Source organism: Myotis yumanensis, unplaced genomic scaffold (assembly GCF_028538775.1).
Source record: "Myotis yumanensis isolate MYYU_CA2020_CCGP unplaced genomic scaffold, mMyoYum1.0.hap1 SCAF_12, whole genome shotgun sequence".
Lineage (NCBI taxonomy): Eukaryota > Metazoa > Chordata > Mammalia > Chiroptera > Vespertilionidae > Myotis > Myotis yumanensis.
The window spans coordinates 7,099,711-7,114,313 of NW_027223763.1; the positions used below are offsets into that span (position 1 = coordinate 7,099,711).

General features: G+C 35.3%; 1 protein-coding gene across 2 annotated transcripts in view; it reads right to left on the reverse strand.

Annotated features, from left to right (window-relative positions):
• The window catches only part of PBX3 (PBX homeobox 3), a 192,721-nt gene that overhangs the window by 29,713 nt on the left and 148,405 nt on the right, over positions 1-14,603 (reverse strand). For both annotated transcript variants that reach the window (XM_070430659.1, XM_070430661.1), the window contains exons 3-4: positions 13,055-13,296; positions 2,348-2,538 (exon numbers count right to left, since the gene is read on the reverse strand). In XM_070430659.1, the coding sequence (XP_070286760.1) occupies positions 2,348-2,538; positions 13,055-13,296 (433 nt within the window). The remainder of the gene's footprint in view (positions 1-2,347; positions 2,539-13,054; positions 13,297-14,603) is intronic.

Sequence of the window (14,603 nt, forward strand, 5' to 3'; positions counted from 1 at the left end):
TTCTCTCTCGCCGATGTTTCTAACTCTCTATTCCTCTCCCTTCCTCTCTGTAAAAAATCAATAAAATATATTTTAAAAAAAATTAGAATATGTGTGAGATGAATCTGGAAGGATAGGCAGGGGCCAGATTATGTAGGCTTAGTGAGCCCCATAAGAATTTTTGGTGGCAGTTTTTAAGTTATTAGTTTTTAAAATCAGTACTTTTTAATGGAAACAACATGACCCATTAAAATAACTAAGTTTAATGAGAAAAAAAAGGAATTTTTGGATTTCATTTTACTAGGAGAAGCTATTTAAAGATTTTAAATCTTTTTTAAAAAAAGATTTGTTCTGACTGCTAATAGTGGGAGGAGGACATGAAAGGAAATACAGATATATTTAAGGAGACAACTGCAATGGTCAAATTGAGAGATGATGGTAACAGCATAAGGTAAGAGTAATGGAAATAAAAAGATTCAAGCTCTATTTGAAAGGTAAACGCAATAGGACTTGATGATGAGTTGGGAGGGGGAAATGGGTGGAGAAAACAGAAAAGGAAGGTAAGGGAAAAAATACATCAGGGGTTTCTAGATTTGTCTGTTTAAGCAACTGCCTAGACTAAGGTAAGATTTGCTCACAGAGAAACACTAGGGGAGGAAAATATTTATTTACTGGGAGAGAGGTGGCAGAATGTCAGGAGACCAAGTGTTTATTAACAATTTACATCAAATAGCAAAAATGCCATTTGTTACTAAGTTTTTAAAGAATTCCAGCCTGAAAATTAGCATTTGTCAGACTTCACCTTAAATCAGACTCTCTAGTAACTGAAATATACTTTCCCCAAATAACTTTCTTCCAAATAATCTTAATGATCTTCTCACTTGTGATATGCTACACTCAGAAAAGACAGTCAGTAGGCAGTTGTAAATGTGTAGACCCTTATGAGATTCTTCTAGTTACAATGATGCCGCTAACATGGGAGGTTAAGCGTGTCATCTGTGTCTAAACATCAAGGAAGAGTCCAGGGAGCAAGAAATCTAGGTCTGATCCAAACATCTCAAGTTATCAAACCTAAAATTTCTTATTTCAAAACTGTGGAAGGTTAAACCACTGTTTCCTAAGGGATGAAGAAGAGAATCAAGACCTATTTGGGGATTAAAATCAACAGGATTCGATGATTAATTGGATGGGGAGATGGTAAGGGAAGACAGAGAAGGGGAGGAAGATATATACCAAGAACAGCAATTAGCATTTTTGCAGGAGTCATGCATGGCTTGAAAAGAAAACAAAGCCCTGACCTGGGGGTACTCTGAGGCACACTCTGAATAGGTGGTCCGGTGAGTAGGGTGGAAAACATCTAGAATAAGTACTGAAACTGTCAAGCCTACGGATAGCTACCTGGTTCACAGGTAATGCTTATTGAGAAGAAGAAGGGACCAAGGAGTGATACAGGGACCTGCTAAACTAGGAGCAAATGGTAGTTAAATTAGGTGGCAGATGTTCCTTATCTGGCTCTAGGAAGAGCTCTGGCATGAGAACCGTTCCACACACCTTGTTTTCCAGTTGAGAAGCTAACTTAGTTATTTTCTCTGATACTGTAAAATTTGGATGATAATTATCACCTGTCAGATTCCAAGGACGAAAAAGCCAAATGAAATAGACACTCCTTTCCAAAGCTGAAGATTGATCACAAGCTTTAGCAATGCTCAAGAGGCAACCCTGCAGAGGCAGCATGCAGTAGCAACTTGACAATTCTTTTATTCTGTTATCTGGTAGGTCAAACACACCACATACAACTTATCACCTAATTCCTGTGGAACTTGGCGAAAGCTTCAGGTAAAAGGGAAATCTTCATCCTTACAGGAGAAACTGATAGGCTTTCTTACTTGATTTGGAAAAACAGACTTTGGGGCTTTGTGGTCACCTCTATTAACTAAAATACCACTTCCTTCTTAGGAGCATCAGTATTTCCAACTATTTTCTTATAATGTACACAAGCAATGTAACATCAAGAAATTCTTAGAAAACAAGCCTTTGTTAAAACAGAGTTCCAGACTGAAAGTTATCCTTAAAAATACTTTTTTAGTATCAGATTTCAAAGGCCACATCTTCTAAGTCATTAGGAGCAGCACTAACCCTACTTCCCATGTCACCAAATTGGAAGCTAATACACTACCACTCCCAGACAAGAGGCTTGACAGCACAGACACCATGAGGCGAATTACCTGTCCATCCTAGAGAAGAGCTCTTACAGCCAAATTAACAAAGTATCTAAAACCAACTAACCATTTTTATAGGAAATAACATACAAGGAGTAAAAAGTGGGGAGGGGAGGAAAGCCACGCAATAGATTTGTGGCCTTACATACCTGGCATCAAGGAACCTTGATCTTAAAATCATAACTGCTTCACAAGTGCTTTGTTTGAGCTGCATCTGAATGGAACTAAATTTTCGATGGATGATGCCCACCATCCTTTCAATCTCTTTTGGGGAAATGGGACGTGTTCTACTCTGCTCTCGGAGAAGGTTCATCACATGTGTAGTGAATTCATTACATGCCTGTAAGGGAGGAAAAATCACTCTTTAGAAATCTGGTATTTTACATGATCACATCCAGACATTAACTCATTTGAATTTCTACCTCATTTGCAGTTGCCAATGGCATGATACAGTGGGTAGGGTAAGATGAAAACTAAGACACTGGTGAAATGGCAGTGGTAGTTAGCGCAACAAGAATTCTGAAACTGAATGGCCAGACATGCAAGGGAGACACTGCACTCAACTGCCTTTCCCACTAACCTTGTCCCAGTTCCAAAATGAGGTGTTCCCAGTGGGGGATGCTCTCTACCAACTCTTATAGATAAATATAAATTTATCTTAGTATTATTGTTAATACTAAGCACCTTCTAATTTCATTGAGGTTTTACATTTATTCAACAAATGTTTACTGAAGGACTATGAAGTTCAAACTCTTCTAAGTGCTATTAAGGGACACAGAAATGAGCAAGATATAGACCTGGCCTTCAGTGTGATAAAATATATAACAAAACTAATTTTCAAACAAGGCAGTCTGTGCAAAGTGTCACAGAGAGATAGGAATATGTGCTTCCTAAGTTCAAAGGAGGGAGTGTTCTCATCTGGAGGCAGCGATCACGGCAGGTTGCATGGCACAAGTGACATTGGGGCTTTAAAGAATGGATAGGATTTTTGAAAGGTAGATAAAGATGAAATCAGGAGGAATTCCAGGTACAAGGAAAACTGGACATAATAGTATGTGGCAAGTTCAGAGGAACTGAGAGACTATGTAGAGAAGAAGGGATTCAGGTTTGTGATAGCATATAAAGGCCTTGAATGACAAGCATGTCAACGTCCTCGTGTAATTTAGCTGTGGTGTAGGCCCTATTAGTGGACATGAGCCACCCCTGGAAGACGGGCAAGGCAGCTCAACTCTTCAGGGGAGGGGCAAATCCTGATCAGATTTGGGTCTTAACAAATCAGGTTTTAGTTAACTATCCTCAGCGCCCATCTCTTTCAGTTCACGTACACTGAAAGCCAGTACTGCCTGGGTAAATAAAGCATCTGTCCTTGAATAAAAAGAACATCTTCCGGCATTTTTGTTAAAAGAATTCTGCATCTTACGCACAGATGCCCCAGACAGGGCGAGCAGACAGAACAATCATTGATCACGGCAAGATACATTTTGAAGTTAAAATAATGTCCACTTCCCTACAGATACCCTGAACATTGTTCATATCCAGCATATGATGGTTTCTTTAACTGCTCATTAGAGAACTAACCTTTCAAGTACACCGGGTGTTTCAATTTCTCTAAGCTTTTACAGGGCTTTTCTATAAATATTTCTAAAGTAAGATAAAGAGAGTCTTGCTTACCAGTTAAAATTTTTCATATGTTTTACGTCTTAAGAAATGTAAAATTCCTTGTGAGTACTGGCATCATGCTATACTTATGGAAATCTTCAGAGTGCAGAATTGTGTAATATACACAGTAGGCATCCAATAAACATCTATTGATTGGTGGGTTTTTGTATTACAATTCAAGAACAATATATTGCCTTAATAGCCTTAAATATATTATCCCTGAAATATAAGAGAATAATTCTTAACCTGCAGTCCATGGAGAAGTTTAGAATGTCCATGACTCCCTGAAATCATATACAAGTTGTATGCACGTGTGTATTTCCTGAAGGGACAATTGTGGAGTTTTTGTTTGTTTTCATTTTGGATTCTTAGTCTAACTAAAAAAGGCTAGGAATTATTATCCTATATTATGACAAAATTATATTAAGGAACTTTGCAACTCTAAAACCGGAAGTTTTTTCCATCTTTATGGAAACCAAAATAAAAGTAAATTTAAGATTTTCCCTGCTCTACTGTCATTGTAAATGATCTTATGCAGAGCTAAAAACAAGTGGCTGCCCTGCCAAGAAATATGTCTATTTTTTCTTGCACTTTCCCTAAAGAGATGTTCATATAATTTGAGAAACTCCAGGCCTTAGTTTTATCATCAGTAAAATGAAGAAAATTAAACTAAAAGTGTTTCCCCAAACTGGGATCAGCAAGTTCTATACTTCTATAGCTAGTTCCAGAAAATGTTCATATATGGCCAATAATACAGTATGTTTGGGTAATGCAATATTAAGCAAAATTTTAAAAGGCTCTTTTTTATTTTTGCAGGACTCCTCAGTACTTCTATTATGCCAATTGCATAGTAAATCTTCAAAGGGGAATGGTATATCCAACTTTTCCCAAGTAAATATGATCACAAAACCTCTATTCTCTAGAGTAGTGCTGTCCAACAGAAATATATTAAGACCCGCCCCAGCTGGTTTGGCTCAGTGGATAGAGCATCGGCCTGCGGACTAAAGGGTCCCAGGTTCAATTCTGGTCAAGGGCATGTACCTTGGTTGCGGGTACATCCCCAGTAGGGGGTGTGCAGGAGGCAACTGATCGATGTTTCTCTCTCATCGATGTTTCTAACTCTCTATCCTTCTCCCTTCTTCTCTGTAAAAAATCAATAAAATATATTTAAATAAAAAAAAAAGAAATATATTAAGACCCACATATAAAATGTTTAAATTCTCTAGTAGCCATATTAAAAAGAAAAGAATAAGGTGAAACTAATTTTAACATTTTATTTAACTCAATATATTAAAATATTAACATTTGAACACATAACTATAGAAAAACTATAATGAGGCATGCTATATTCTTTTTTCATACACTTTGAAATCTAGTATGTATTTTACATGTATAATACATTGCAGTTCAGACTGACCAGATTTCAAGGCTCAATAGCTACATGTGACTAGTGGCAACTACTGGACAGCACTATGGCATCTTGCAGACCAATGTGCTATTAAAAACTCTTTGGAAAACAGTACTGTCAGTAATCTTTGATGTTTCTTCTTTCACTTGTCATTACCATGCATTCATATAAACACACACGCACACACACACACACACACACCACCACCAACAACAAAAAAAACAGATTCACTTAGGAGTGTCCTTAATGAAGCAAGAGAAATTATTCATTTTATTGTATCTCAACACTTGACTAAGTCTTTAATATTCTGTGTGACAAATGGGAAGCACACAAAAAGTACTTCTCTGCATATGGATGGATAGTTATCCCAAGAAAAAGCACTTGTGTGGTTAAGTTGTAAGTAAAGCTGCTTTTTTTTTTCATGAAACACTATTATTTGAAAGTAAAATAGACATACTATGATTATTCGAACTTAGGTATTTGGCAGATGTTTTCTCAAAAATGAAGCCAGTGAGCCGGTCATGTCAAAGAAAACAGGTGATAGTAGTTGTGCCAGTGGTGAAATTTGAGTTTTGAAGTTAATTATTATAATTTTAAAAGATTTGCACCCACCACTGTGAGCCTGACAGTTTCCCATTAGACTTTCTGATAGACTGGTACTGATTCCCAATGTGCCACTGACGGAATCGAAATGGCAACCTTTTGGTGCATGGGACGATGCAGCAAAAGATTGCAGACTCGATCCCTGGTAGGGGGCATGCAGGAGGCAGTCGATGGATGTTACACTTTCATATCAATGTTTCTCTCTCTCTCCCCGTCTCTAAAAATCAATAAACTATTCTTTTTAAAAAAAGGCTATTAATATATTCCTCCCTTTTCCAGTGATATATCTGTGTGAGGCCAGATGTTCTTCATATAATGTTCTTCTTTAACCACATGACTGACTGCAGAAGTATATGTGAGAATCCAGGTGACTTCTATGAAGTCCAACATGAAAGAATTTTGCAAAAATGTAAAAAAAGTGCCATTCTTCTCACTAAAGTTTGAGTTTTTTGGGTTTTAAAAAATGTTACTTAAGTTAACATAATAGCTTATTGTTCTTATTTTTAAATTAATAAATATTTCTAATTTCTAGTGTAATAAGTATTGATAGATAGATGTAACCAACCAAGTGAATGCTCTTAAGGGGGTCTCCAATAATTTTTAAGAATCTAAGTCCTAAGACCAAAAAGTTTGAGAACTGCTGTACTAGACTATGGAAGCATTTATTTGTACAAATAACATTGCTAATTCCTACAAACTAACTCACACATTATGGTAACAGACAACTATGATATGGCTTATGTTTTGATAAATAATTCAAGACTCCTGAATGATACCTGCAATGTTAGCTCTCCAAGTATTTCTCTGGCTGTATTTTAATCTCTCCAGAATGAATGTGTGTTTGCCTACGGTTTCTAAGAAGCAGTCAAAGGCTCATGTGGACAACAACAACAAAACACAGGTTAAGAGTAAAAAGTTTTTGCATGTAAGAACTCATAATTTTCTAAAACATTTGCTGAATGTCTCACAAATTATTAAGTGAAGTCATCTATGAATGCAAATGCTGATTAGCAATTTGGCAACAGCCCAACATTCACAGAATTCACATAGCTTTTCTTTAAACCAGTAGTTCATACATGATTAATTAGAACATCTCATTTATGTAGTGTGCACATTAGCTCATTACTCTAAGTAAAATTCGTTAAGTATTTACATTTAGATAATTAAAATCTGGGTACACCCTTAAGAAAGATGCATACACTTTAGGCAAAGTGATTTTTTCCCTTTATACCACTGAAAGTAAATTACAGCCTCATTTACAGCCTCATCTCTACCAGTTTCAGAGCACAACACAGTACTGCCTCATTTCCTATTCCTTAAAAGGTAACATTTTAAAAATATAAATGCAGTAAGAATGACCAAATGACTGCAGAGTTTTGAAGGGCCACGCAACCACATATTAGCATCAATGCTGTTTATAATGTGAGATGCTCACTTCAAACATTTATCATATCCACCATGACTATGTTATTAAAACAGACATTAGAGTCTTTGAATTTTCTAATTTAGAGTAATAGCAGAAACCTTTTACTTTTAATCCAGCTGCTGAAAACTATCTAGGATGCATTTTTTGTGTGTATCTTAAAACATACATTGCAATAACATAGTTAAGTGAACATAAAGCACTGAAGGCCTCATGTGAGAAAAATCGTTTCAATCAATTCTGAATCTGAGCCTTCCTTTTTGCCATTTGTTCCTTTCTTATTAAAAATTCAAACCAAATAATAAATGAGAACTTGCAATATTTTTTTCAATACTGTTTGTAATAATATTATTTTTATTTAGTAAAACTGTCTTCTCAATATTCATATCTATTTGGTTTACACTCAAAGTTTTCAGTGTTTTGTTGTTTTGTGGTGATGCTAGTTTCAGTTATGAATTCAATTTCTTGCCTGTGGGTTCAGATCAGTTAATATAAAAATGTAAAACCAAACAAAGAGCAAGCACTAATTTTTAGAGGAAGTTTTTAAATGGTTCAGTGATCAGATCTAAATTTGTAACCATCTAGAGAAGCTAATTGTGGACAACAGATCATAATACCACCTACTGTAAATCCACTTTTCAAGAAAAAATAAATCTCTCTTAAAAGTCAATGCCTCTCAAATTTGCATGCATCCATTTTCTAGATGTTTTTACAACCTTACAAGCAACTTTAGTCCAATATTATAGATTTTGTGTTTATGAAATGTTTATTATTAAATCAACAAATTCTTCACTTAAAGATTCTTTTGCTAAGCCAACTAGAATGAAACCAATATGCAAAGATGAAATATCTATTGTATTTCAACACTTCTCACCTAATTACATAGTTTAGGGACCTATCTCATGAGGGTTTTGTAAGGATTATGTTATATATGTATGTTAAGTTATTTGCATAGAGTCTGGAACATAATTAAATAATAAATGGCAGTTATTATTGACAATGAAAATGGCAAGTTAATGAAATTCATATTTTTGTGTGTGTTAATTCTGTAAGCAAGTCCCTACTCCGATTACCTAACATATAATATAATTCTGCCTTGCCACTGCCTGAATACAAACACTGCTTCCAAACAAGTTTAATAAAAAAAAAAAGAGTATTCAAATATAAAACCATTCATTAATCAAGCATATGGTCAAAGATACATTTGGTACATAGACTCAATAAACTAGAAACTTGGAGGGAAAAAGGTGAGTACTCAAACACTACTTCCAGTCAAGGAAAAGACCCAGCATGAATACCAACAAGAAGTAAAACCCTTCCCTTGGAACAATGAATAACAAAGCCTTGCTTGGGAAAATGAAATATAAAGTTTATATCAGGTAGTAACCTTTTGTCTTTCCTGCTTAACTATTAAAAATAAATAGCAATTTATTTAGGAGTTTGCAGGCTAGACAAACTCTAATATAATAACATCAGCATTTTTTAAGCTGATAAAAATAAAATTTCTTTACAAGCAAAGCAGATTTTGCCAGGAGAGGTAAGTATATAATGTTGAGATCCTCAAAGAGCCCAAGGCCATTCCTTTACAATGGTTTAGTTCTACACTCATTCTCCATTTCCCCAACAATCCTCAGTAATCTGAAAGTCCTCTAGTATCTAAACAGTATCTGATTCGTCTTGAGCACATTCAGTGTATGTTTGGTTCCAATGCTCTACCTGATTTGAGGTGAATGCATTTGACATCTGTGAACTCAGAAAGCAGGTTCCCAGATGCTTGTGGAGGGTTGGAACCCTTACAACACTTTTGCCTTCGGCAAAAATGTATTTCAATATAATTATAGTAGATAGCTTTCAATATGTCATCTCTATTATAGCAGCTATAAATTATGAAGTGAATTGCCTGTGTACAAGCATTTCTTCTGGTACAAGCAAAGTGGGAGAGCTGCATAGGGCATGATATATCTTGTCCGTTTTAACTGAGAACAAATGTCTAAGTCAAATTTCATTTGCATATACCAATGTGTCCATTTCCCTTTGGTAAAGAGGTGAAGGAACCAAGAAGGCCTTCAATTCTTAAAAACAGGCTTCCCAGAACGCTTGGTTAAAGTTCATTAGGAATTCACCTATTCTAATAGTTGGACCTTTAATCATAAGAGCATATTTGAAAGGTAATGTAAAAGCATTTTTCAAAACTTCTAATTAATGAGAAGACAAACAAGCAATAAGGTTTTTGTCCAACTAAAGAGGGAGGCAATGCACCAAAGACAAGTACTGCAAGTACTGCAAAGACAGCTGCTGCAAGCTCTGGAAAATTGTTATATTCCTATTTGGTGTCAGGATCAACAAGAGAAAAGTAAAATAGTTTTATTTCCTTTGGGTGTGGTAATGATATTCAAGAATCTGATTCTAATATATATTCTATTATTTAGACTATATTCTAATATTTAGCCTAATATTTCAAAATGGTTTTTATAAGTGAGTTTAGGTGATTATTACTAAAAATAATTACATCTAAGCCTATGTAATGGAGACATATGATCAAAGGACATTTTATAGAGAACCAAAAGAGGACAGTATATTAAAGATAGTACCATTTCTAAAACACATATAAAACTGAGCCTTGCAGCTTGGATTTAATTTTGCTCAAACTGTAGCTCTAGTCTGCTTAGCTTTGTAAATGTGGCTATGTTTATAAGGTACTTTAATTTATGGCAGTGGTAGTGTGTGTTAATTTTATGGCAATCTAAATCTAAACAGGCTTCAGATACATTTTCATTACAGCTTCATTGCAAAACACAGTAGAGTGAATAGCTCTAGATTCCAATGTAGTTTATTTCTTTTAATAAAAGATTCAACACAATTTTCGGATGAAGCTTCTGCCTTACTTAACATATATGTTCTTCCTATTTACTAACAAGCTTTCCATCACTCAGAATACCCGTGTTCACTTTAGGAGGAAAAATCAAGTGATTAGTTGTGTTTTATTTTTCCATCTCTACTCTGATTCCATTCCAAATGCAATCCAATATGGGCAAATTAGAAAAAACAAACAAACAAAAAAACAGAATGTACCTGAATTATTTTCCAATTTGACATAAGTAGCAGCATAATTCAATGAAAAGGGCAGTCATATTGTCAGAAACAGATTTCAATGTCTGATTCTAACACTAACTAGATGTGTGGCACTGGACAAATAACTTAACCTGAGTCTCATTTTCTCATCTGTAAAATGGAAATTATAATTCCATCCATTTTAGAAATTTCACCCCTTCATCTCAGTTAGTTCTGCTTAGCCCTTAGCAACTTCAAAACATATCCCTGAAAGGTCTATCTCAGATAAGGACCTGTATCTCAAAGATTTGAAAAGAAAAAGAAAGAAAGAAAAAAGAAAAGTTGACTATCTTATGGTAAAACTTACAGAAGAGCTATAAAAGCCACCCCAAAGACAACTCAAGAGAATTAAATGCCACTGATATTTCTAAAACAATTCAGAACCTACAGAAGAAAATTGGTGAGCTAAAATTCTGTCGAATCAGCCAACAAGTCACCATACTCAATTTATTTATTTGTCCTTAATACTGCAATGACTTCACTTATCTATATTTTTTTCCTTCTGAAAGTGCTAAAAATGAGAAAGGAAACAGACATCTAAGTAGTTATTAGGCTACTAAATATATCTAACAATAAGGTTCATGATTATATTCTAATACTCATTATTTCCCAATATAATCTTTAATCCAAAAATACTTAGTGTAGATTAATTTATAAAGAACTTGTGTGTATGTGTGTATTTTCAAAGCACAAAAAACAAAACAACAACAACAAAAACCCCAAACCCTGTGACAATGACTGATGCCTGCCTCACACAACTTCCAACAGGGCTACAGGGAGGACAGAAGGAAGACAATGTGAAGAGACATGGCAGGAGACAGTAAGGAATCATCTTAATTCCTCAGCCAAAAAAGTAGAGCCATTTGGCCCAATACTATAGATCTTTTCATGCAAGGTGACTGGTGGTGTTTCTTTAGTAAGTACAGATAGATATATTTAACAGAAAGTTATGCAATTAGGATAGTACTACAAATCAGAGCCATTTCCACTGTTTATGCTCAGGGCAATCTTTTCAACCATGACTTATTTTGTTTACTCTCAATTATTCATATGTCAAATCAGAAAGTTCCATTTTTTATGTACATATGTAAGATAATTTTTCTAAAATTCTTATTTGCACATCTTCCACCAAAAATTATTCCTTCAAATGAGACTAGAGATGGTTTGAGATCCCAGAAAGTCCTATTCAGAAAAAAATACATAATAGCTTATAAGATTAATTTATATTGTATGTTAACATAGAACTACATAAATCTTTCTACCCTCCCTAAAAACACATTCACCTCTGGTGAATCCAGCATTGCTTAATACCACCACAGCCAGCATATTAGAGAAGGCAATGAAAAAAATAACATATATAACTGAAACTATACAGGGAACTTAGAAGATAAATCAGTATTAAAACTGACCAGGACTGCCACATTACATTAAGGTGTTTGGACTTTAAGACATACCTGACTACATAGTGAAGTATTCATGGGTAAAATGGTATGGTATCTAAGACTACTTTAAAATACCCCACACAAAGGGGGGGGGGGGGGGTGAGGGAGAGACAGACAAAATAAGACTGACAAAATGTTAATATATATTTATCTGCGTGATAGGTATATTTAGACAGTTCCTTATTTCAGATTTAGCTCTATAAAACAGCCAATTCACAATTGCTTTCTGACCTAAAAACATGGCAATTTCATAGAATTTGACTTAATAATATTCTCTTTATTTGGGGGTACATTTAAACATTTCCATATAATGTTTTCTTTAATTACCTTCCAGTGAAAATTCCTCAAACTAAGTAGGTTTTTAGGCTTAAACTAACAACTAAAATAAGTTCAAAATGAACCATGAACATTTTACCTTTTTTCATTGAATCTAAGAGTTACTTATTTTTCCCCACATTTTAACATCTCTGAAGTTTGGAACCATTTCGCAACCAATGTTATAGTTAAATTGGGCAGTGTTAATTTTTTCTTGTGATATATATAGCAATGATACAACTTAAAAACAAAGTATCTTAGATTCATTGAAATATGGTTAATATAATTGCTGAGAATAGCATTTTTAATCCATATTCTTTAATCAGGAATTTCGCACACAATGGCTAGTATTCCCTGCCCCAGGTTAATTATCTTGGGTGGTTTCCTCCTCAAAGAGACTGGCCAGAACCTGCTTACTTTGTGAAGTTAGCTCCCTCCCCTACAGCCTGGCACAATTCATAAGAATTCCTAGGAGGATTCTGGAACTCACAGCATAGGAGGAAAATCTCACTATGCAGTGCTTCCCTTTAAAAGTGGTCACAGCTTATGAATAAGGCCAGTGCATAAATGCTAATGATACAAAGCTTTGAAGAGCACAAAATGGTGAATTTAGAGGGGAAGGATGGTTGCAGGTGTGGTAGTAAGGGCACATGAATGTGAGGAATGAATATAACTAAAACAAGTAGATGGGATAAAACAGCTTAGCTTCACCTCTGAAATCTCAAAGGGACTTCATTTCATGAATCCAACAATTCACTTAGATTTTAGCATTGACCTTATTTATTTTGTTCTTTGTGTTAACACCTACCCCTCACAGCCCTCAGAATTGGTTAGCGCAGTCTAATAGCAGAGCAATAGAGGTTTGTGCAGGACTATGAGAGTGGCGGCTGCTGACCTGTTCATATTTCTCCAGTTCTGTGTGATAGATTTGTCTGATCTGGGTCAATTTGGCTCTGTAATCTGAGTGTTCAATAGAGTTATCTGAAGAACCTCCAGAGGCTGCCGCGGCTGCAGCTGCTGCCGCCGATCCCCCACCTTTCTCAGGACCTGAAACCCCTTCTGCCAAAAGCATATTGTCCAGTCTCATTAGCTGGGGATCGGGAGGGTCCTCCTCCTGGGCTCCTCTGATGCTGAGACCTTCAAGAAGAGAGAGACAGAGAGAGAATAAGCGAGAAACAGGACAAACAGTGTATTTTATTTATTTGAGAAAAATGTTCAAACAACATCAGTGTACTATAATTCATGCTGAGAATTTCATTGTTCACATTTTATCAATAAGCCTAAGTATGGAAATTCTTTTCAAGATAATATTTACATGCATCCCCAAATTTTTAAGATCACCCCTTCTCAATTTATCCCAGATTGGATCCTTACAAGAAGGTAGCCTTGAGTTCCTGACATCCAATCTTCCCATATTTAGGTGATTTAAGAATAAAATGGGAAGAGGGTAAAAAATTTGGGATTTTGAGAAAGAAAAAACATCATCCAAGGATATAAAACAAACCCAATGAAAGAAAGGTGGTTGTTCTGTTTCTCTATACAGCTAGAATAACAGATTTTAAAATCTCATAGAATAATTAATTCACGAGCTATACCCAAAATTAAAAAATAAGCAGGATCAGATGGACTTCTCCATTACATAATTTCAGGGGGAGAAGAGAAATACATACATGATGAGGTAATTAGCTATGCTTTAAAATATATATATAATTAAATGCCTTGGTTAAACCATTGTCAACAAACTATAAAACCAGGACACTAATAAATACAGTATTAAAAATGTACCATCAACATGGCAAAACGGTGCTGGTCACAATAGTCTCAATCTAATTTTGCTTTTATATAAAGAACTTCCTAAGTGATGCCCAGTCAGCACCTCATCTGAGTACTATAGATCACAGCTGACAATTCGTAGGTTTAATCAGGTCACATAGGCTTTCTGCCAAGATGTTTTCAACAACACAGAAGACAAAGTTTTAAAATAATTATCATGGTATAAAAAAGCACTGGAGTCATGACAGCTCAAAATCAGCATTTTCATTAATGTGTAACATAATCTAAAATATCCCAGCCCAATTAACCTCTGGAAACCTGTTTAAAAACAGGTTCTTCACACTAGTTACAAGGCATCCTGGGGAAGGAGGGGAAGGAAGTTGGCATCTTGCATGTCTGCATTTGGATTCTGCCTTTTGCGTCTGTGCCTGTTGTTGTTTATCCACAGTGGTGCACACTCTGTGTCTGGTGTAACTTACATGACAGTAACATCTATAAGCTGCCAAGTACTCAACTGAGCACCAGCTCTGCAATTTTATGCGCTAACCTAAAACTATCATCAATTCTTTTAAGAACAGATTTCATTCCTAGATGTCCTGAATTACACCCACAGCAGGAGAGAGCTCTTGGTTGTCTTAATTCAAATGCACAACTTTAATTTCCTCCCTCAA